This window comes from Apodemus sylvaticus, chromosome 10 (assembly GCF_947179515.1).
Source record: "Apodemus sylvaticus chromosome 10, mApoSyl1.1, whole genome shotgun sequence".
Classification (NCBI taxonomy): Eukaryota; Metazoa; Chordata; class Mammalia; order Rodentia; family Muridae; genus Apodemus; species Apodemus sylvaticus.
This window is the reverse complement of record NC_067481.1, coordinates 1110248-1134422: the sequence shown is the minus strand read 5'-3', so window position 1 is coordinate 1134422 and position 24175 is coordinate 1110248. Positions and strand designations below refer to the sequence as shown.

Below are 24175 nucleotides of genomic sequence, written 5' to 3'. Positions count from 1 at the left end.
ACGCTGCATTTTGCATCTTTGTCCATAGTACTGGTATTGAAAACAGGGCCTCCTGGATGCTAGGCAACACTCATACACATACATGGATATTTTCCTGAGAAAAAGGAGCTGAAGACATCACCAGGAAGGGAAGTGGTCAGAGAACGTGACATGCCTAGTTTCCTGGAAACATTTGGGAAGCAGTGGATGTAGTTTGGGGTCTGTTTAATCTTCCAACCTTATTCACCACTAGTGAAATTCACAAAATGCAGAAAAGCCCCCAGAAGGTCACAAGTTGGTATGGGAAGTGTCAGCAGTTGAAGCAAAGAAGAAACCTGTCTGTGGTGGGATGGGTATGAGAAGAAATGTGGTGTGGCTACTGGCTATCTTTAATTCCATGCCTTCTTGGAAAAAATAAATAAAAAGAAGGGCTGAACTGGGGACTTGTTTGCTGGACACGAGTAAGAACCTTAGGTGGGGGCCAGGGAAGGGGAGAAAAAGCACCGCAGAAATGGAAGCTAGCTCCCCCAGGAAACAGAGACCACAGTGAGGGGCTCATAGGCTGCAGGACAAAGGATAGTGAAACGTCCAAGATGATCATGGGAAGGTTTGTCTACACATGGTTAGGATAAAGAGAACAATCATCTCACAAGAATCCCTCAGCAAGACAGGAAGAGACCGAGTGGTGGACACATGCTCAGGGGGTGACAGTCCAACTGCTGTCATCTGAATGAATGTCCGCAGTAGCCTACATGCTTAAGGTTTGCTCTTGGAGTGATAGTTTGGGAAATGGTGGAACCTTTGAGGGGCTGGTGTGAAGCCTTAGGTCACAGTGGGACCTCAGCCCCTCTTTGCTCTCTATTTGAAGAGATACAGGGCTCCCCTCCTTCAGATGCTCACACCATGATGTACTACTTGCTGCCTTGCACCAGGACCCAAGGGCACAGGGCCAGCTGATCACCAGTAAAATCTCCAACATCGTGAGCTAAACAAGCCCCTTTCCTTCCTAAAGTGAATACCTCAGATACTTGTTAAAGAAACCGGAAGCCGGCTAACAAACAGCCCAACTGCTCACACCAGAGGGTGTGCCAAGCATGCTGTCAAAGATGTAGCACAAAGAAAGAGAGACATCTCTCCATCTGTAGAGTTAACTGTCAAAAAATTAAAAGTGGATGTTGATTCCTGTGCTCACTGTCTGGGATTTTCTTGTTTGTTTTGTCAGATTAACACAACTTGTGTCATCTAAGAAGAGGAAGGATCATTGGAAAGAACAACACCATTAGACCGGCCTGTGGGCAAGCCTGTGGGGTGGGCATTCTCTTGATTGGTGATTGATGTGGGAGGGCCCAGCCCATTGTGGGCAGTGCCAGGCCTGGGCAGATGGCCTCTGTATATACAGAAATCAAATAGAGCCAGCCAGTCAGCCGGGTTCCTCCATGGCGTCAGCCTTCATTCCTGCCTTGATTTCCCTTCATGATGGACTGTAAGCTGTAAAGTGACAAGAGTTGTTTTTGGTTGTGATGGTTATCACAGCAATAGAAAAAAACAAATTATATTATATTCCAGCTGAAAGGCAGAACAACAGAACTTAGAAACATATTCACTGTTTGGCAATAGGAAGACACTTGCTACATGAAACTCCGTTCTAACAATAAGACACTTGTAATTTGGGGTTATGTTAAAATTAGAGGGGACTGGAGAGATGGCTCTGCAGTTAAGAGCACACTGACTGCTCTTCTGAAGGTCCTGAGTTCAAATCCCAGAAACCACATGGTGGCTCACAACCATCTGTAATGAGATCTGATGGTCTATTCTGGTGTGTCTGAAGACAGCTACAGTGTACTTACATATAATAATAAATAAATTTTTGGACCAGAGCGAGCAGAGGTCCTGAATTCAACTGCAAGCAACCACATAACAGCTCACAACCATCTGTATAGCTATAGTGTACTCATATATACAAAATAAATAAATAGATCTTTTTAAAAAAAACTAGAGTCTCCTGTTTGTCCAAAATCACTACTAAAAGACTGACGAATTGATGCAGAGGGGAGAGTCATGATGCACAACTAACTGACACAAAGACTCACAGACAGAATATATTTTTAAACACGCCTACCAACACTAAAACCAATCAAAGTACAAGAAAAAGACAAAGACTTGAATATTTTATTAAAGAAGAAATCTAAAAACAAAAATGTGTTTAATCTCACTAGCCATCAAATAAATTAAGATTCCTAAACAAATGCTTTAATTTTTTTTGTTTTGTTTTTTGAGGTCTGATGTCATGTAGTCCAGGCTGCCCTTGATCTTGCTACATACCAAGGATAGTCTTCAACTCCTAATCCCCTGGCTTCAACCTGTTCTCTCAAATGCTGAGCTTACTGATATATGCTACTACATCTAGTTTTTTTTTTTTTTTTGGATTTGGTTTTTTTGAGACAGGATTTCTCTGTATAGCCCTGGCTGTCCTGGAACTCACTCTGTAGACCAGGCTGGCCTCGAACTCAGAAATCTGCCTGCCTCTGCCTCCCAGAGTGCTAGGATTACAGGTGTGCACCACCACCACCTGGCTACATCTAGTTTTTTAAAAAGATTAATAATTTTATGTGTTTAGGTATTTTGTTTATATATTAAATATATAAATATATATATTTACTGTATGCATGCCTTGTGTCATAGAGTTACTGGATGCAGAATTACAGACAGTTGTCTGTTACCATGTGGGTGCTGGGGATCAAACCCAGGACCTCTAGAGGCGCAGTTAGTACTCCTAACCACTGAGCCATCTCTCTAGCACCTTGCTTTGTTTGTTAATATGGTGTTGAGGAGCAAATCTATGGCCTCATGTGCATTAGGGAAGGAAGTGCTCTGCCCAATGAGCAGTGAGTGTCTCCATCCAGACTTTCAAAAGTCAATAACAAGAGGGGCTGGAGAGATGGCTCTGCGCTTGACAGCCCATGGTGCTCTTGCAAAGAACCTGGGTTTGGTTACCAGCACCTACATGTAACTCATAACCTTCCATAATTCCACTCCCAGGGGATCCAACATCCTCTTCTGATATGTATGGGCACCGGACATGTATGTGGAGTACCTACATAGAAAAAGGCAAAATACAAAAAGAAAAAATAAATGAAAAAAAAGAAATTTAAAAAACTAAACAAATGGGATCAGATAAAATGTAAAAAGAGCGTAGTACATGTTGGTGAGGGTACAGGCCACCACAGCTCTTGTAATTTACAGGTAGAAATGTAAATTTAGGAGTATGTGCCAAAGTTGAATTTATGTGTAAATCTCTGTATCCATTACTTTGTGTCTATGTGCTTATGGGAACTGGGACCCTGGCCACACACAAGGTAAGCACATTCTGTATGACTAGGCTACACACTCAGCCCTGTAACAGAAATGGAAAAGGTGTGTATTACGTGAGTACAGCAAAGAAAACCTCTGCAATCAGTAATTGGAAACCACACAAATTCCCATAACCAGGAGGATCAGCCGGCCACAGTGCAGCCATACGGAGGATTTACAATGAGAGCCAGTGGCCACACACACTGGGCGAGAACGCCGCATGTATCAAGGAGTGGGAGAGGCCCCCCAGAGAGCACACACTGTGTGATTCTCTTCTCTGCAGTGTAAATTCAGGCAAAGGTGACCCATTCTGTCAAAATCCAGGACTGTGACTATGCTGAGCGTGGGCTGTGGCTGGAAGAGGGAGCATGGGCTTCAGGAGCCTGCCAGTGTCACATCTTCACCTGGACTCGGGCGACATGACGTTCAGGAGCCTGCCAGTGTCACATCTTCACCTGGACTCGGGCGACATGACATTCAGGGATTGTAGAAATCCACTGAACTAGGTAATAGCAGAATGTGCCCCATTCTATACATATATTTCACCTCAAAGAGTTAAGAGGAAAGAAAACATGACAAAGGACCCAAGGAACAAAAAAGAAAGAGTCCATTCTGACCACTTTGACAACACAGCAGGTTAACAGAACATTAAGTCGGAAAAGTATGAATTCAAAGAGGATTTTGAGAGTATTTTCTTCTTTTCTGGTTTTAAAAAAATATTTTATGTATTTTATGTGCACTGGTGCTTTGCCTGCATGTGTGTCTGTGTGAAAGTGTCAGATCTGCAGTTACAAACAGTTGTGAGCTGACATGTGGGTGCCGGGAATTGAACTCTGGTCCTCTGGGAAAGCAGTCAGTGCACTCAAGCACTGAGCCATCTTTTCACCCCCCCCTCTTTTTTTCCTTTTTAAAACTCACTTATTTTTACTTTCTGTTTATGAATGATTTATCTGCATGCATATATGTGCTGCATGCACACATGTGATGCTTACAGAGTCCAGAAGAAGGCACCAGATGCCCTGGAGCTAAAGTTATAGGCAGTGGTGAGTTCCAGCACCAAGTGGATGCTGCCGTAAGTCGGACCTAGGGCTCTGGAAGAGCAGAGAGTGCTCTTAACTGAACCATCTCTCCAGCACCTTAAGGAGATTTTTAATAAAATGTAAAAACTAAATTGGTAAAAAGAAAATAGCAAATAAATAAATAAATTGAAATGACATCATTCCTGAATTAACAACCACAGAAACAGCTGTAAACAATTTATTAAAATCAAAATGCTCGACCAAGAAAGACAAGATAGTCATGGAAAGCCAGAGGAAAGAGACAAAAAAGATTAACTAGGACAAGTAGAAAGAGGCGAATGATCATGGACAATACAGAATGACATCCAGCAGAAACGAGCGGGGCAGAATAGAAAACTTGTGGTCAACACTCATGTTAATCCCTCATGATGTGCGAATGTTAGGGTGCTTGGCAAGGAACGTTAAGACTGCAGTGGAATGAAAGGTGGCCATGGACAGCATTGAGACAGAGATAATGTCTTAGATTGTCGATGTGGACAAAGCATTACACTGTGTCCTCTGAAGTAGTGGGGGGAGGAGGCCAGAGAGTTCATGTCAGAGAGAAGGGACCTGAGAAGATCACTGGCACCAATGTCTCTGAAGACCAAGAAAGGAGCCAAGAACCCTGGAGTGCAAGAAGGTTTTGGAAGCTGAAAAAGATAAGAAGACGCTTTCACACGTCAAGATAAGAAGGGCTCCACATAGAAATGATGTCCTACTGACACCAAACTGTGTAGAGAATAAACTTCTGCTGTTTTAAGCCAGTTTGTACTCATTTTTCATAACAGCAAATGGGAAATTAATGCAAAAGCAGTTGGAGATATTTTATGAACATAAAGCAAATTCCTCTGAAATTAACAAAGTATTTTTTTAATCTAGGAATTCAGAATACACACATATCAAAATTTTTGAGTCATGGCCTGATTGAGCAAGGTAAGGCAAAGAAAAACAACCTTCAAAAATTCCTAAAGAAAAGGCAAATCGCCCATCTAGCAAATCAGCTGGCATTATGTTTTCACCATGACAGCATCATCAGATACCAGAAAGATGGTGAATAAGTTACCAGGTATTGAGGGGGAGCATAGTCTAAGAATACTGTGTGCAGCCAAAGACAGACTCGTATTCTCAGTGCGAGCAAGTCGAGAAAGTTTTAAACTTGGGTGTAGCTATAGTTAAGAGTTAGCCAGCACTGAATTCATTTAAATGCTGCACAAATACTGAGCACTGATATTAAATCTACAAAACAAAATTGTGTGTTACAAACCTCTGCAGTATGGAAATTGCAAAACCCGGACATGGGTGAAGAGAGCAGAGCATGAAGCTGTGAACGCCTCACCTTCCACCATCAGAGCGTGGAGAAAGACTCTCCTTCTGGAATGTCCTTATAACAAACTAATGACCCAAGCTTTATAACGTTTATCTCTCCTCTACTTGTTCATTTTCCTGTCTTTTATCTCCCCTCCCTATTTTACTCCCTCCCATTCTGTTTTGTTTCTTCCCCCAGACAGGGTCTCATATTGTAGCACAGGCTGGCTTCAAACTCATGGCAATTTCCCCGCCTCTGCTTCTTGAATGCTGGAATTACAGGTGTGAGCCACCATCCCTGGCCTGCTCATCCCATACTATTTTCTTAGCCCTAAAAGAAATATGTAGTAAATCAAAACGCCACAAAGGCCACAACTACGGCATCAGTCCTCCACAATCTCTTAGACCATGTTGAAAACAGAATACAAAGAAAATCAACAGAAGCGCAGTGGGCCTTGCTCAAGCCAACCAGTAGCAATCCTGCTCACACGTCATCAACATTTTTCTCTCTGCCCACATCAGTCATCTGCTATGGGACTCACGACCCCTTTGGGGCTTCTTAAACGTTTCACTCTTTTGCCTCTGCTGAAGCCTGGGCTTCACTGAGCAGCAGGACCTGAAGACAGGGCTGTGTACACGTCCTCGCCCTCGCGGCAATGCTGTCCAACAGAGCTTTGCCCTAAAGGAAAAGATCTGTGTTGTCCAGGCTGGCAGCTACTGGCATTGGACCACACAGTTTTAGGCCCTTGCTAGTCCTTGTGGCATTGCCAGGGGGCTCGAGATGCAGGAGGCCGTCACAAGCCCAGAGAAGAGAGGGTGGCAGGCCTCAGGACAGGGTCTGTATTAGAAAGGTGGGTTAAAACCCCCACAATGACACCATAGGTAGTCACAGAAGTCTGTGCACAGCCACAGTCAGAGAGATGGATCACTGTGTGACTATTCCTGGATGTTCTGCTCAGGATTCTGCCACTCTGTCTCCTTCCTCTGGGGAGCAAGGTCTCAAACTCCAAACTTCTAGGACAAACACCGCTCACTGCCCTGGAGCCTGAGACGCTCTGGTCTCACCTGTGTCCAGTCTCCTAGACTCCCAGTCTTTTAGTTGGGTTCCTTCCTACACCCTAGCCAACTCTACAGGGTCTCTTAGACTCCTCCTCCTGGAAGTCCTGTCCATTAGGACAGAGAGCTTGGTGCTTGGAATCAAAGGCTGGAGTCTATCTAGTCTCGCTACTCTCTGCTTGCAGTTCCACGCACCAAAAGGTCATAGCCTTGGAGACTGCTGTCTCTTCTGCTCCATGGTCCGCTGCCTCTTTGCCCACGCCTCCCGTAATCCCACGCATTTCTCCCAAACACGTCGCTCGCACCTGCGATCTCCCTCGACGCCCACCCTGAGCCGCTTTGCGGACTCCGCCCACAGAGCGCAGCCTTCCCCAGCATGCGGGACCTAGCCCTGCCCAGCCGCTCCGGGGACCAGACCCACGCTGGAGAGGCCGCTCACACCGACACCCCAGCGCTGAGCCTCCAGGTGCTGTGGCCGCGCGCTCACCCGCCGGGTGGCCGTAAGGAGACTCGGCTGCTCCGTCCTGCAAACTGGCCAGGATCTCTCCCTTGCCCACGTCGCTGTCGCCCACCAACAGGAACTTAAGAAGAAAATCGTAGGCCCGCACCGGGCTGCCCAGGGAGCTCATCATGCTGGCCCAGCCACCCCGCCCATGCCGGCCCCAGGCTGCACGCAGGCGGCAGAGGGTCTCCCGAGCGCCGCGGGCCCCTCGAACGCCCCACCGGTCGGGGGCGCTTGACAGATGCAGAGCCCCGCCCACCTTACCTCGCCATTGGCGAGCCTCAGTTGCTGAGGTGTATACACATGCTCATTGGTTAGCAAGCTCGCCCATCTATTTCTTAACGCCTCCGCACCACGCCCACCGCCTCTCTTGGGAGGACTTGTTGCCTAAGCCAATGGAGGTCCGAAGGCCGAGCCAGAAGAAACAGAAGGCGGAGAGGTTTGCTCCTGCAACCAATGGGAGAGAGGTATAGCAAGGAGGGGCGTGGTCACTGTTTACTCCCTCCTCTGTATCAGTGCTTAACAGGAGCTGGCTCCAGATTGTTGTGGGAGGTATTTGAGACTCTGCCTGGTAACATGGGTTTGTCCCGCAGCTCCAGAGAGTTTTGAATGCTAGTGTGAGCGCTTAGTACATGTACATGTGTTCGTGTAGGCATCAGATGTAACTAAAGTTACAGGCAGTTGTGAGTTTCAGCACCAAGTGGACACATGGGCAAATGCACATCTAAAGGTGTCTGCTAGTGGGTTCTAGTAGGTCTCCACAGGTTTCTGTCCATGCATGTCAGTGTGTGTGTGTCCATGGTGTGCCTGTGAGGTTTGCTGGCAGAGAGCACTTGATGGGGACCTGTCTGTCTTTAGTCTTTCTGCTCAGGAGCATCTCACCAGTTAGGAACTACGATATTTAATCATAGTTTAGCATCTCTGCTACCTACATCTTTATACAACCTGAAGTGGGAGCACCTCTTGCACTAGTGCCTCCTCTCTGTTACGGAGCATATGTTTCCGATGGAAAAGAAAAAGCAGTGGCAGAAAATCACAAAAGCATTTGTGAACATTGTTCTAAGAGCCATGGTGGCGTTGTGATTCAGGACAAGGCCGGTTTGGCTCAGAACAGGCTGGTCTCAGAGCAAGGTGGCTGCTACCTCCTGGCAGGAACATTATCCTTTCAAAACCAGTTGATGACAATAAGCCCTAATTACGAGATACTGTTGCCAGTTTAGAATGGGTAAGTGAGATTGGGTTTTTCGAGACAGGGCTTCCCTGGGTAGCCCTTGCTGTTCTGGAACTGGCTTTATAGATCAGGCTGGGCTTGAGATCTGCTTGTCTCTGCCTCCTGGGTGCTGGCATTAAAGGCATTAGCCTCTATTATCTTTGGCTCAAGATTACACTGTTGCTAACCAAGATAAACCCGAGTTGTAATTATTTTAGAGCACCATGCCATTGCAACATTGCCTAACTGCCCACAGAGAGCGCCTTTAGAAAGCCTGCACCCTGACAGCCTTTCCCTACTGTTTCATCAGCTGAAGTTGCACTAGAGTGTATTAGATAAATTCTACTTTTGCCTTTTTCTGTCACAACTCATATTTCACCAGTCTATCAGTGTCATCCATGTGGGATGACAGCATTTGAGGTAAGAGTTTAGCCAGTGTGATAGCTTTCCTATAATCCTGTGATTGGTAATCTCCTCAACTTGATAGGACCTGAAATCACCTAAGAATCACACTTCTTGGCATGTCTGTGAGGGTGTTTCCAGAGAGTATTGAGGGAGAAAAGATTAAGTCGTTGTCGTCTAACATGAAGATGGCATCTTACATTAAGAGGTACAAGGAGAAGAAGTATCACTTGACTGCCTTCCTTTCAGCCTAATTGTATACATTGTTGCCACCGCCACCTCTAGTGCTATCCCATCACACTCCAGCTTCCTGCATGGACTGAATACTGGTAGCTTTCCAGGAATCGTCCAGGTCTTCTACTGTAGACCCGGAGCTGAGTCATCTTGCTTACTGAGCTATTAGGCTCTCAGCCTCTCCATCATGTAAACTCTATTGTGCAATTCAGTCTTATAAATCACTCTTTATTAAACACACACACACACACACACGCACATGCACACGCACACGCACATGCACCACAATTAGTTTTGTTCCTCTGAGAATCCTGCCTAAAACAAATCCCAACAGTAAGGAGGCTGAGACAGAAGTATTGTGCATTGGAGGCTAGCCTGGGTTAACTAATGATTTTGAGGTCAATCAGGACTACACAATGTGACTCTGTGTTAACAAAACAAAACTAACCCAGACAGGCAAGAATTTTACCTTTGCTACTTGCATCCGTTCTGGCTTTATTCTTTATTATTGTTCTTTATTATTTATTCTTATTATTCTTTATTATTTCTAAATGTATGTGTATGTATGTCTGTGTTAATGTACACTATTGTGTATGTAGGTGTCCACAGAAGTCTGACGTCGGATCTCTTGCTGATGGAGTTATAGGTGGTTGTGAGTCACCTGATGTGGGTACTGTGAACCAAACTTGGGTTCTCTGGAAAAGCAGCAAGCACTCTTAAATGATAAACCATGTTTACAGCCCCCAATTTGGACTTCATAGTGTTCACTTTGGATTACCAGTTTATTTTTCAAAATGTATTAGTTACTGACTGATTGGCTGATTGAGGTGCCGGTGAAGCCACTATTTAGAAAAAGAAGAGAGGCCTGGTATATAGCTTAGTAAAGAGCTTGCCTGTGGTGGTTTGAATAAGAATGGCCCTCATAGTCTCCTGTATTTGAATGTTTACTCACCAGGGAATGGCGCTATTTGAGAGAGATTAGGGGGCGTGGCCTTGTTGGAGTGGGCGTGGCCTTGTTGGAGGAAATACTTCACTGGGGATGGGCTTGGAGGCTTCAAAGCAACACCCCAGCTTAGCGTTTTGTCTCTCCCTGGGTCTGCCTGTGGAACAAGAGATAAAGCTCTCAGCTACTCCTCCAGTGCATACTTCCTGTCATGATGATAGTAGATAAGCCCCTGAAACTCTAAGCAAGCCCCCAGTTAAATGCTTTCTTTTATAAGAGTTGCCTTGGTCGTAGTGTCTCTTCACAGAAACAGAGCAGTGACTAGCACCTCTCCCCCAACACAAAGTCGTGGATTTGATCCCCAGCCGTGAATAAACTGGGCTCTGTGGTACATGCCTGCGGTCCTATCGCAGGGGAGAGGGAAGTAGGTAGATCAGAAGTCCAGGGTCCTCCTCAGCTACATATAGATTTTGAAGCCAACTTCAACTATATGAGACCCTGTCTCAAAAACAAAACAGAAATACGAAATAATAGAAGATAGAAGTAGAATTTTGCCCCTTCTCCGAATCCCCTTCCCCTTCCCCCCCAAAACCCTCAAAAATAGTTGGCATTTATCTTCCCATCTTTCTGAGGTCTCATATTCCATTTTGCTGTGGCTTGTTGCCACCTCAATAGGACAGAGTCCTCGCCTGCTCTGAGTTTCTTACCCTGAGTAGCTGGTCTCGGGTGGGTACTAAAGAGATGGCTAATGTTAACAGCACTGGCTGAATTTCTAGAGGTCCTCAATACCCAGCACCCACGTGGTGTCTCACAACTGTTTGTAACTCTAATTCCAGGGAATCCGATGCCTTCTTCTGGCCTTTGCAGGTACAAGGCCCACACATGGTACACAGACATACATGCGGACAGAACACCGTTCACATATGATAAAAGTCCTCAGCTCACTTCCAGGAATTATACCCAACAGCCCCTTCAGCCCTTTCCTCATGTGGTACAACACCAGAACATTTCCTGGAGTGGGTGACGAGTGACACCTGCCTCCTTTTCTTCCAATGGTTCTTATCATGTCGTAGTAGTCACTTCGAGGCTTATCTTTACTTAGCTGAAACATGGAGGCTACTACCTAAAGAGAAAAATCCAAGATACCTTGATATACTGAAGGATAGGCTCTAGGCCACATATGTGTTCAATATTTATGGTTTATATGCAATGACTTTGAATTTGGATAGATTCTATAAATATCTTCCTATATACATGAAATCACCTCTAGATGATTTATAATATGTAATACAATGTAAATACTAACATTAGCTAGATTATTTGTAATAGTTTTTCTTACTGTTTATAGAATAATGGCAAGAGATGTTCTGCTCATATCCTGTACAAATATACTTTTTTTCATCAAATATTTTTAGGCTGTGATAGATTGAGTCCATAGGGTAAAAATCTACAGAGGTCCAGCTGAAATGCCAGAAAAGACTATAGCCACAAGTAGATGGTCATTTTCCACCCTGAGATACATACGAGGACCACCAAACAGTGCACTCACCCATCAAGGATGTTTATTTCACTGGGAGGTGGTGGCACACACCTTTAATCCCAGTGCTTGGGAGGCAGAGGAAGGCAGAGGCAGGCAGATTTCTGAGTTCGAGGCCAGCCTGGTCTAAAGAGTGAGTTCCAGGACAGCCAGGGCTACACAGAGAAACCCTGTCTCAAAAAACCAAAAAAACAAAATAAACCAAAAAAAAAGCATTCCCATCCAGGAAGCACAGAGCTTCCTGAAGGATACCTGTCCAACCCATAATTTCAATAACTGTATAAAGCCCGGGCAGAATGTAAAGACATGGATTACACCACTAGCAAATCTGTTCAACCCAAGGCTGGGCTTCCAGCTCTGTCCACCTTTGGTTACTAAAAATTTTTTTTTTCTTGTGGTCAGACTGAAACCTCTCCCTGAATTTCTGCCTGTGTCCTAGTCAGATCTTTCTAAGTAGCAGGAGTTACACAAGGAGGACGGAGCTTAGGCACCGCTTATCCAAGGACAAATAACTTCCTGGAATTCTGGGGCCTGTTCTTATATTTGCCTGGTCTTATACAATTTTTACAAAGCTGTTGCTCATGTAAGAAAACAAACCATATGTTTTCACTTCTGTAAACAGGCTTGCTTGCCCCTGATTGGACATAGTCAGGATGTGTGGTTGACTGCACACAGGTGATTACACATAGACAGGAAGTAGGTCAAGGTGTGCGCTTGCCCCTGGTAGCACAAAGGCAGGAAGCACTCAGCCCTGTGAGTTTTGCTTTTATAAGCCCCTCACTAGTGTAATTTGGCATTAGATCTTGGGAATCCCAAATCTCTGTTGTAGACCTGGCACCAGTACTGAATAAAGCCTCTTCTTTGTTTAAAATTTATTCATGGTCAGACTGGTGATTCTGAGCAAACCGAGACCCATAACAGTTTGAATAACGTATTCCCCAAAGCCTTGGGACACTTGGTTCCCAGGTGCTGGCACTGTTTGGGAAGGCTCAGGAGGTATGGTTTTACTGGAGAAAGTATGTCCCTGGGACAGGGGCTTTCAGAGACTCGCCCATAATGAGTGTGCTCTCTCTGCTTCCTGCTCGAGGTTCAGAATGTAAGCTGTCAGCTTCCAGTTCCAGCTGCCGTGCTTTCCCAGTGTGGCAGATTCTTATCTCTCTGGAACTGGTTGTTAGCTCAACAAGTCCTTCTTCCTGTACGTTGCCTTGTTTATGGTATTTTATCATAGCAGTGGTAACTAGTAGGAGTAACTAATACAGTCACTGGCCTTTTTTGTTTGTTTATTTTGTTTTGTTTTGTTTTTTATTATTTATATTTTCCTTTATTTAAAGATGTATTTATTTATTATATGTAAGTACACTGTAGCTGTCTTCAGACACTCCAGAAGAGGGTGTCGGATCTCATTATGGATGTCTGTGAGCCACCACGTGGGTGCTGGGATTTCAACTCAGGACTTTTGGAAGAGCAGTCAGTGCTCTTAACTACTGAGCTATCTCTCTAGCCCCTGTTTTGTGTGTGTGTGGTTTTTCAAGACAAGGAGGGTTTCTTTGTGTAGCCTTGGCTGTCCTGAAACTTGCTCTGTGTGGATCAGGCTGGCCTCAAACTCACAGAGATCTGCTTGCCTCTGCCTCCTAAGTGCTGAGATTAAAGGTGTGTGCCACCATCACCCAGATCACTTGTCATTTTCAATATGCACCTTCACCAGAGCTCAGAAATCCTAAACAATTCACTTAATAAAATTCCTGAAGTTGACTTGTTAGGATTCTCAGCCTCAATATGCCTTTGACAGAAACAAGTTCTAGAAACTAGTTTTCTGAAAGCCAGGAGAGTTCCTTCTTCATGGCAAGTAGAGACAGGAACAATCCTAAATTATAGATGTCAAATATCAGGTGATTGCATCATGGACCCAGGAGAGTGGGCACCATTTCCAATTTTATTAACTTCTTTAGGCTTTTTAGTCTTCTTCCTGTGTTTAAAAGAATGCCATAGTTTATCCTGATGCCAAATAATCCTGTTCAGTCTTGCCTATAATGGTGAAAATTTTGGAATTAAGACTTACCCACCATGGTGGATTAAATATGCTTGGCCCATGGGAAGTGGCACTATTAGGAGGCGTGGCCTTACTGGAGGAGGTGTGGCTTTGATATTGGAAGTGTGTCACTGTAGAGGCAGGCTCTGAGGTCTCATACACATGCTCAAGTCTGGCCAGTGTGACACTGTCTCCTCCTGGCTGCCTTCGGATCAAGATGTAAGAGTTCTCAGCTCCTCTAGCACCATGTTTGCCTGTACACCACCATGCTTCCCACCCTAATGATAACGGACTGAACCTCTGAAACTGTAAGGCAGTCCCAATTAAATGCTTTCTTTTATAAGAGTTGCCTTGGCCATGGTGTCTCTTCAGAGCAATAAATCCCTAAGATACCCACCATATCTAAATGGACATTCCAAGAGAGAAGCTAGAATTTTAACCTTCAGTATCTGTGAATGTGATGCCTGTCATTTTAAAACAGGATTTCTGCACAGCTAATGAACTGAGATGAAGTCATGAGGGGGGACTCTAATTCAAGTCTGAGCATGAAAGGGATTCAGAGGCCTTTGCAGTTCATAGACCATACTGAGCACCAAGCTACCCACCTACCTTTCCATCCTCTGGGTATGACGATAGTACTGAGAATCCAGCATGGGGCACAAGAGCTGGAGCTTTACAAAGTCCTAGAATCCAAGTCTCTCCTCAAGGTCTGCCACTGTTCCACCACAAACCTCTCATCATATGACACAGACACTCACCGCTGTCATAGCCACCGCCCCTGAACTTTTCCATTGCTGCTCCCAAACACATGTATCAAATATCCTTAGAATTCCCCTGGGAGAGAAAAAACCTGGTTTTTGTTTTTTGTTTTTTTAGATTGAATATTAAATGTTAATGTGTTTTTCACTTTTAAAATTAATTAATGTAGACATCAGATTCACAATCAAATGGGCTTAAGAACTTTTTTTTGTCATGCTAGCCCAGAACCTCACACGTGCTAGGTCAGCATTTTACTACTGGGTCACATATCCAGCCGAGCAAGACTCTCTTTTTATAAGAATGTCTGATATAGACCAAACGAAGCTCAAGAAGAAGGAAGACCAAAGGATGGATACTTTGGTCCTTCTTAGAAGGGGGAACAAAATAACCATGGGAGGAGACACAGAGACAAAGTGTGGGGCAGAGACTGAAGGAAAGGCCAACCAGAGACTGCTGCACCTGGGGATACTATCACCAAACCCAGACACTAATGTGAATGCCAACAAGTGCTTGCTGACAGGAGCCTGATATAGCTCTATTCTGAGAGACTCTGCCAGTGCATGACAAATACGGAGGTAGGTGCGCTCAGCCAACCATTGGACTGAGGACAAAGTCCCTAGTGGAGGAGCTAGAGAAAGGACCCAAGCAACTGAAGGAGCTTTCAACCCCATAGGAGGAACAGCAATATGAACCAACCAGTACCCCCAGAGCTCCCAGGGACTAAACCACCAACCACAGAGTACACATGGAGGGACTCATGGCTCCAGCTGAGGATGGCCTTGTTGGACATCAAAGGGAGGAGAGGCTCTTGGCCCTGAGAAGGCTCAATGACCTAGTATAGGGGAATGCCAGGACAGGGAATCGGGAGTAGATGGGTTGGTGAGCACAGGGGAGGGGGTGTGGGGGGGATGGGATGTTTTTTGAGGGGAAACCAGAAAAGGGGATAACATTTGAAATGTAAATAAAGAAAATATCTAATAAAAAGAAAGAAAGAAAGAAAGAAAGAAAGAAAGAAAGAAAGAAAGAAAGAAAGAAAGAAAGAAAGAAAGAAAGAAAGAAAAATGTCCGGTATCCAGTTAGACCAACACCATTTGTTGAAGAAGCTTTATTTTTTCCATTGTATGGTTTTGGCTTTTTTTTTTTGTCAAAAATCAAGTATCTGTAGGTGTGTGGGTTTATTTCTGGGTCTTCAGTTCAATTCCATCGATCAACCTGTCGGTTTCTATGGCAATGCAATGCAGTTTTTCTTACAATTGCTCTGTAGTACAGCTTGAGATCAGGGATGGTGGTACCTCTAGAAGTTCTTTTATTGTACAGGATTGTTTTTAACTATCCTGGGATTTTTGTTTGTTTTTCCATATGAAGTTGAGGATTGTTCTTTCAAGGTCTGTTGAGAATTGTGTTAGAATTTGGATGGGAATTGCATTGAATTTGTGGATTACTTCCGAACCAGAGACTGAGGAAATTGGTCCAGCTTGAGACGCATCCCAAAATTAAGTACCAATCCCTGACACTATTAACGTTAATCTGTTAGGCTTGCAGACCAGAACCTAGGGTAACTGTCCTCTGAGAGGCTCCACCGAACAGCTGACTGAAATAGATGCAAAGGCCCACAGCCAAACACTGGATGGAGCTAAAAGTCTTATGGAAAATTTGGAGGAACAATGGGGGGGGGCACGGAGGGGATAGGAACACTACAGGAAAATCAAGAGTCAACTAACCTGGACCTTTGAGGGCTTACAGAGACTGAACCACCAACCAAAGAGCATACACAGGCTGGACCTGGGCCACCCTGCACATATGTAGCAGATGTGCAGCCCGGTCTTCATGAGGGGTCCCCTAACATCTGGAGCAGGGGCTGCTCCTAAAGCTGATGCCTGTCTGTGGATCCCCTTCCCCTAACTAGGCTGCCTTGGCTGGCCTCAGTGGGAGAGGATGCACCCAGCTTTACAGACTTGATGTGCCAGGGTGGGGAATACCCAGGGGGCATCTCCACCCTCCTAGAGGAGAAGGGGAGAGGTTTGGGAGAAGGACTTTGTAAGGGGGGAACCGGGAGAAGTCGGGGCAGCGATCTGGATGTAAAGTGAATAAATAAATTAGATAAAAAAGACTGACTGAAATGTCTCCTGATGGAGAAGAAGGCTGACAGTCACATAATGGAAGGAGCTGGACACAGCTGCTAAGGAGTGTCAGAGTCCTGCTTGCTCTCCTGCCCTGTCTGCAGATACCAGCTCCCTCCTGGAAGAGAAAGCACAGCTCCTACTTTTGCCTTGTGGGGATGAAATAACTTGATTTGCTCAAGCTCCATTTCCAAAGCCCATTACAGATCCACCACACTGGTAATAATAATCCACGTGTGCCCCTGAGCCAATCGATGGCACTGGGTGGGGAGGAGGTATGCAGCGCAGGTCATCAACCAAAGGAAAAGACTTCATTATGCTTGAGTCCCTGCATCCTCGGAATACACATAAATGCAGTCTCCACCTGAATATATCATTCAGGGCTTGGCTAGCTAGGCCTAGAGAGGAAGAGGCTCCCAGCTGGAAGAGACCAGGTAGAGATGGTGGGAGCCTTTCCCAGACTGCCTTTCACATCTACTGACCCCTCACAAAAGCTCCAGGTCATCTCTGACTAAGTGTCCCCCTCAGGTACCACTGAAGGAAAGCCTAGGGAATCAGGAAATTACCTGTTTCCAAAGGGCCAGGTTGCTTATGCTGCAGGCCTAAGAGGACTCCACTTTCAGACTCTGAGCTTAAGTGAGGAGAGCTCATGTCTCAATACAGTCCTTCTAGATTGTGTGTGTGAGTGAGAGAGAAAGAGACAGAGAGAGAGAGAGAGAGAGAGAGAGAGAGAGAGAGAGAGAGAGAGAGAACAGACAGAGAGGGAGGGAGGGAGGGAGAGAGAGAGGGAGGGAGGGAGGGAGGGGAGAGAGAGAGGGAGGGAGAGAGGGAGGGAGGGAGGGGAGAGAGAGGGGGAGGAAGGGAAGGAGGGAGGGAGGGAGGGGGAGAGAGGGAGGGAGGGAGGGGAAGAGAGAGAGAGGGAGGGAGAGAGAGGGAGGGAGGGAGGGGAGAGAGAGGGAGGGAGGGAGAGAGAGAGAGGGAGGGAGGGAGAGAGAGGGAGGGAGGGAGGAAGGGGGAGAGAGCGCATGTGCTCTGCCTCCCAGATGCTTGGGAAGTATTCACCCTGGTGCTTTGCCCCGTCCACTCACATTTTGAGTACGTGAGTATGGTAGCTAAAGAAACCCCATTTTGTGCCAGGCATCTCTCTTGATTCCTAATTGCCATTTGTCTCTGACAGATAAGTTCCCAGCAACCTTGACTCCTGCCGTCCAGATGTACAGCCATGACTATCTGCTTGTTATGCTATGACAAACTGCCAATGATGGCTTCTGTGACCTGCTTGTGCAGATAATCAAGGACTATTTTGAGGTCACTGTGACAATCTAATCTTGGCAGAACCGAACAGGGTTTTTGCCTTTAAATAGTCTTCCAGTGGCAGTGCACATCTTTAATCCCAGCACTCAGGAGGCAGAGGTAGGTAGATCTCTGTGAATTTGAGGCCAGTCTGATCTACGGGCCTAGTTCCAGGACAACAAAGGTTACACAGAGAAACCCTGTCTCATAAAACAAAACAAAACAATAAAAGAAATGAAAAAGAAAGTAAAAGCCCTCCTTTCCTAGCGTCTGCACAGCGCATCTCTGATTTAGATTAATGACTGCTAGCAGCCTTAATAAATTTGGCTAATAATAATTTGAATTGAGTTTGAGTGTCTTTTTTTTTTTAATGGTCTTGAACTCCAAACACTTAGGATCTGGGGACTAGCTTGGACTCTGGAACCCAGCAGAGATAGTGTGGGGACCACTGTTGCCCGTGGCTGGGGCAAGGCAGAACCTCCACCACTTTTGCTGTCTCATCTGTCCCTTACCTGGCTCTTAGTCACCCTTCCTATTCCTTACCCTTATCGGATCCTCTTTGTCTGCTGAAGTTGGCCAGACTGTGATCTCTCCATGCAAAGGCCACTGCCACACTCCCTGCGACTGGACCTGTTGGCATGTTTGACATTTACGCCTCCTTCTTCATTGATTCAGCGTGTTGAGGATACCAGAAAAGTGTGATTCTGGAACAAGCTGTGTCTTTTTAGCACCCACGTGCACACAGGTCAGACTCTTGTTTGCAAAACCTTGGCCCTTTCCACCAGGTCCATGGCCACGCTAGGTCGTTAGGAGCCTGGCTGCATCCTTTGCTCATCCATCTTTCTGGATCCCTTAGTGAGCTGAATGAAGCATGTGTTGGCTTCTATTTATATAAGGATCCGGGAACAGGTAATGGTACAGAACATGAAGCCGGAAGCGCTCAGCACTGAGAAGTGGGAGCAGCAATGTCCCAGGCTAATCAGAACCCAGACTTTAGAAGTACTGTACACAACTTACTCAGTTTTACAGTTAAGCTGCTTTTTCTTTTTCTTTTTTCTTTCTTTCTTTCTTTCTTTTTTTGTTTTTTTGTTTTTTTTTTTGTTGTTGTTTTTTTTTTGTTTTTCGAGACAGGGTCTCTCTGTGGAGTCCTGGCTGTCCTGGAACTCACTTTGTAGACCAGGCTGGCCTTGAACTCAGGAATCTGCCGGTCTCTGCCTCCAAAGTGCTGGGATTAAAGGTGTGTACCACCACTGCCTAGCCTTAATTTGCTTTTTATTGGACTCCAGACTACAGGATACTCAGAAAAGTTAAAAGCAATTTGGGAGGGGGGGCAAGGGTGGGGGAGATATCCTGGTGATGGAACCCTGAGTCTCAAATGTGCTAGGTAAGGCTCCGCTGAGCTACAATTCTATGCTAGGGATCCCAAATGGCCGAGAAACACCTAAAGAAATGTTCAACTTCCTTAATCATTAGGGAAATGCAAATCAAAATGACTCTGAGATTCTACCTTACACCAATCAGAATGGCTAAGAACAAAAATTCAGGTGACAGCTGAGTTTTTGAGTGCTGGTAAGGATGTGAAGAAAGAGGAACATTCCTCCAATGCTGGTGGAATTGCAAGCTGGTACAACCACTCTGGAAATCAGTCTAGCAATTTCTCAGAAAATTGCAAGTAGTATTACCTGAGGACCCAGCTATACGACTCCTGGGCAAATACACAAAAAATGCTCCAATGGATCATAAGGACACATGCTCCACTATGTTCATAGCAGCCTTATTTATAATAGCCAGAAGCTGGAAACAACCCAGATGTCCCTCAACAGAGAAATGGATACAGAAAATGTGGTACATTTACATAATGGAGTACTACTCAGCGATTAAAAACAATGACTTCATGAAATTTGCAGGCAAATGGATGGAACTAGAAAATATCATCTTGAGTGAGGTAACAGAAGAACAGACTTGGTATGTACTCACTGATAAGTGGACATTAGGAAAAAAGCTCAGAATACTCACAATACAACTCACAGACCATATGAAGCTCAAGAAGAAGGAAGACCAAAGTGTGGGTGCTTCAGTCCTACTTAGAAGGGAGAACAAAATAATCACAGGAGGTAGAGGGAGGGAGGGACCTGTGAGGAGGAAAGGAGGATAAGGGAAAAAGGGGGACAGGATCAGGTATGGGAGGAGATGGGGGGAAGAAGTTTGGAGCATCAGGAAATTGAGGTGTATAGCAATGGGGGATGGGGAACTGGGGGTAGTCACCATGAAGTCCCAGATGCCAGGAAAGAAAGAGGCTCCCAGGACCCAATAGGGATGACATTAGCTGAGATACCTAACAAAGGGGAGAGAGAACCTGTAGAGACCATATCCAGAGGTTATGCACTGATCCTAGTTGAGGGATGGGGCCACCCACCCATCTCAAAAATATTAGCACAGAATTGTTCCTGTGCAAAGGATATTCAGGGACAAAGAGTGGGGCAGAGACTGAAGGAAAGGCCATCCAGAGACTAGGGATCCATCCCATCTGTTGACACCGAACCCAGACACTATTGCTGATTCCAAGAATTGCTTGCCAACAGGAACCTGGTGTGGCTGTCCCCTGAGAGGCTCTGCCAGAGCCTGACAAATACAGATGCAGATGCTCTTGGCAACCATCAGACTAAGCACAGAGACCTCAGTGGAGGAATTAGAGGAAGGACTGAAGGAGCTGAAAGGGTTTTTCAACCTCATAGAAAGAATAACGATATCAACTAACTAACGACCCCCCTCCAGAGCTCCCAGGGACTAAACCACCAACCAAAGAATACACATGGAGGGACAAATGGCTCCAGCTGCATATGTAGCAGAGGAGGAGAGGCCCTTGGTCCTGTGAAGGCTCAATGCAGCAGTGTAGGGGAATGCCAGGGTGGGGAGGTGGGAGTGGGTGGGTGAGTGGGTGGGAGGGAGAGCTGCCTCATAGAAGAAGGGGGGAGGGGGAGTTGGATGGGGGTTCAAGAAGGGGAAACTGGGACAAGGGGATAACATTTGAAATGTAAAAGAAAATAACCAATAACAAAATATTAAAATTAAAAGGTATTAAAACTCTAAACCCACACAAATGTCTCTTTTTTTTATAGACGGTCCCTTCTTCTCATAGGAACCATCCTTAGGGGTAGTACATCAGAATGTCACTTGGAACATCTGGCTTGAGAGCTGTCATTGTACATCAGCTATTTTCATTCTATTTAGCACTGTTGGAGATTACTTGGCAGGGTGGAGGTTAATATCCACCCTGGGGGAGTTGGGCGGGGTCACTGGGCCATGTCCTCTCTTGGGGCTTACACATATCTGCTTGTTATTAACCATAATACCTCTATAACATCTATCGTTGCCTTTACTTTCAAGACTAGAGACTGCTGTGGGTACCAGGGCCCCAGTCTGTCTAGGGACCCCAGGAGAAGGTAGAAGACATATTAGATTTCCCTAGCTAAAGGATGGGCTCAATGGGGCCTGATGACTATTTCCCTCATCCTGTCCCCTTGACGGTCCTCCAAGGTGCTGATCGTCCATTCTTGTCAGTCCTTAGGGTAACAATAGGATCCACTCCATCTACTTTTGTCTTGTTTGCATAACTGGCGGTTGACTTTTTGTGTGAAAGATTTGCAAAATTTTCTGGAAAGAAAAGAGAGCTTTCTGTTAAGCTCGTTGTTCATCTTGGTGTTTCCTGAAATGAATAGATTTCATCAGATGTGACATGTCGGGTCCCAGAAGAGCCCCACCAGGCTGAGATGCATGGACCACAGACATGGGCATTCCAAGAAGGCACAGGATCTCTACTGGGGATAAAAGGCATTTATGGGACCATATGTTGTGCAAGGAGCTTATGATGGAAGAGCTAAATAGGGTCATGTCCTCAGGGTTTGTCCACGTGGTGACTGGAAGAATTTTCCACAACCACTTCCTGTATTAGAAGTCTTGTTTCTGACACAGTTCCAGAGCTGAGCCCTAGGACATGTCTTCTCAGGAATAACCCTGGCCAGTTTTGGCATAGTGGTGTCCCTAAAGACAGTTCAGGGAAGGTCCAGACTTCTGAGACCACAAGCCACTATGAACCCAAACCTATCCCTCATAAAATGCACCACCCTCCCAAGGTCACATAGTATGAACACCAATGCTTCCCCAGAAGAGAAGATAACTCCACAGATGTCAGAATGGAGAGCAAAGGTGCTTCTATGAAACTGTGGTAAATATACAAATTTGAACATTTGGGGGTAGTGGGTGAACATCAGAAGCCTCTGTTAGAACCACTCCTTGAGCTGGGCGGCTTATGCACAGGAAGCCATTATTTTTCACAGGTCTGCAGGCTCCAAGCTCAAGATGAAGGTAGGCTTGGTTTCTGTTGAAGGCTGTCCTCTTAGCTTTTAGATGGTGTCCTTCTATTATCTCTTTAAAAAGCCTCTCTCCCCATTTACTAGAAACTTCTCTTTCTTTTCCCCTTGGTCCCCTTCTATTCTTTTTTTTTGTTTGGTTTTGCATTTTGAGATAGAGTCTTACCATGTAGCCTAAATTCACATGAAACTTAGTCTTCTATCTTGGTTTGCCAAATGCTGGGATTACAGAATTCTGTCTCCATGCCTAGCCTCTCTTCCTCCTCCTGTGAAGCCATTAATCCTGTAGGATGCCTCTGCCATCACAACCAAATTTAACATTATTTTTTTCTTCAAAGTCTCCATCTACAAACACACTGAGATTACATCTTCAACATGATTGGTTTTCTTTTTCAAGACAGGATCTCTTCATGTAGCACTAGCTGTCCTGGAACTCTCTCTGTAGACCAGGCTGGCTTCTAACTCATAGATATCCAAGTTCTTTTGTCTCCTGAGCACTGGGATTAAAGGTGTGCACCACTACCACCCAGCTGCTTCAACATGATTTTACTGAGACATAGATGTTCATCCATAAAGAGGCTAATGGTGGGAAAGGATTGTGTGATCCAGAGAACCGGAAAGGTCATGGAGGGTGGAGCAGAGACGCTGGGCCAGGAGGTGTATGCTGCTGTCCCCTCAGCTAGCCTTTCACAAGACTACTCACTCTTAGCTTTTGGGACTATCAGAGGGCATCTATCTGAACCCCAGCTTTTCTGACAACAGGGGCAGATGATTCTAGCTGGATGAGGGAGCTGAACTATGCAGTGTAGGAAACCGAGTAGCAGTCCTGGCCTCCACACTATCTTCCCTCTCCTCAGTGGTAACCACCAAATATGTTTATATAATATCAGGTGTTGGGAACAAGACACTCACCACTACCAACAGTTGAGGACCACTGGTTGAGAGCAATGTGATTTGCATGTGGCGATCTCTTATCTAAGAAACCATTCTACCCTCCCAGCACAGGACCTGTTCCAAGGGGTAGGCTCTCATCATGGGGAGTAATGTTTACTCCTTTTCTTTTGTTGTGAGGGGATATATACATGATGTGTGTGTGTGTGTGTGCCATGATGTAGGCGTAGAAATTAGAGGACAATTTTTAACAATGAGTTTTCTCCTTCCATTGTTATGTGAGTTCCAAGAATGGACGTCAGGTCACCAGGTGTGTGTAGCAGCAAGCCCTTCACCCTCTGAGCCATCTTCCTGGCCTGAGGGTAATGTTTTATGGTGAAAGAGTCAGTTTGGAAAGATGGATAAGTTCTGGAGATGATGGTGGTAATGTTCGCTTAAGGACCTGAATGTACTTAATATTACTGAAGAGTAAACATGACAATGGTAAATTCAGATTTTCTGTTTCATAAGTTTTGATTCAAGTTAAGATTGATTTATTTATAAATAAATGTAAGTACACTATAGATCTCTTCTGACACACCAGAAGAGGGCATCAGATCTCATTACAGATGGTTGAGAGCCACCATGTAGTTGCTGGGATTCGAACTTAGGACCTGTGGGATTCTGGTGGCTGTTGAAGCTTGGTCTTTTGCTTGTATTGTAATGCTAAACACTGGCTCCCAAGGCCTGGCTGTGAGAGAGTCTACACATACCCAAGTTCATACTCCAAACCCTCAAGTTATCCCTGATTGTTGAATAAAGTTGCCTACAGCCAATAGTTGGTCAGAAGAGAGATAGGCGGGTTCTTGTGTTCCCTGGCTTGGGATCTGAGGAGACCTCCAGGGGGAGAAGAAAGGAGAGGAGGAAGCCGCTATGTGATGAGTCAGTTCTGAATACATGGCCACGAAGGCTGGCCAATTTGAGTTAAGAGCAGCCCAGATGGAACATAGCAAGTTATAATTCATGGTTATTGATGGGGAAATAGATTCTAATTGCATAGAGGGTAGATGTCCCATAAAAGTTGCATGTCTTTTATCCAGGAACGGAATGATCAAAGATGGGGCACCCCCCACCCCCCATTGAGATGAAATATTTTC

At 45.4% G+C, this 24175-nt stretch overlaps 1 protein-coding gene across 1 annotated transcript in view; it reads right to left on the bottom strand.

The window, feature by feature from the left end:
• The window catches only part of Rab40b (RAB40B, member RAS oncogene family), a 33880-nt gene extending 26385 nt beyond the window's left edge, over window positions 1–7495 (bottom strand). The window contains exon 1 of the mRNA XM_052196822.1: window positions 7237–7495. Coding sequence (XP_052052782.1) covers window positions 7237–7381 — 145 coding nt within the window. The 5' untranslated portion in view covers window positions 7382–7495. The remainder of the gene's footprint in view (window positions 1–7236) is intronic.
• Between the last annotated feature and the right edge of the window lie 16680 nt (window positions 7496–24175).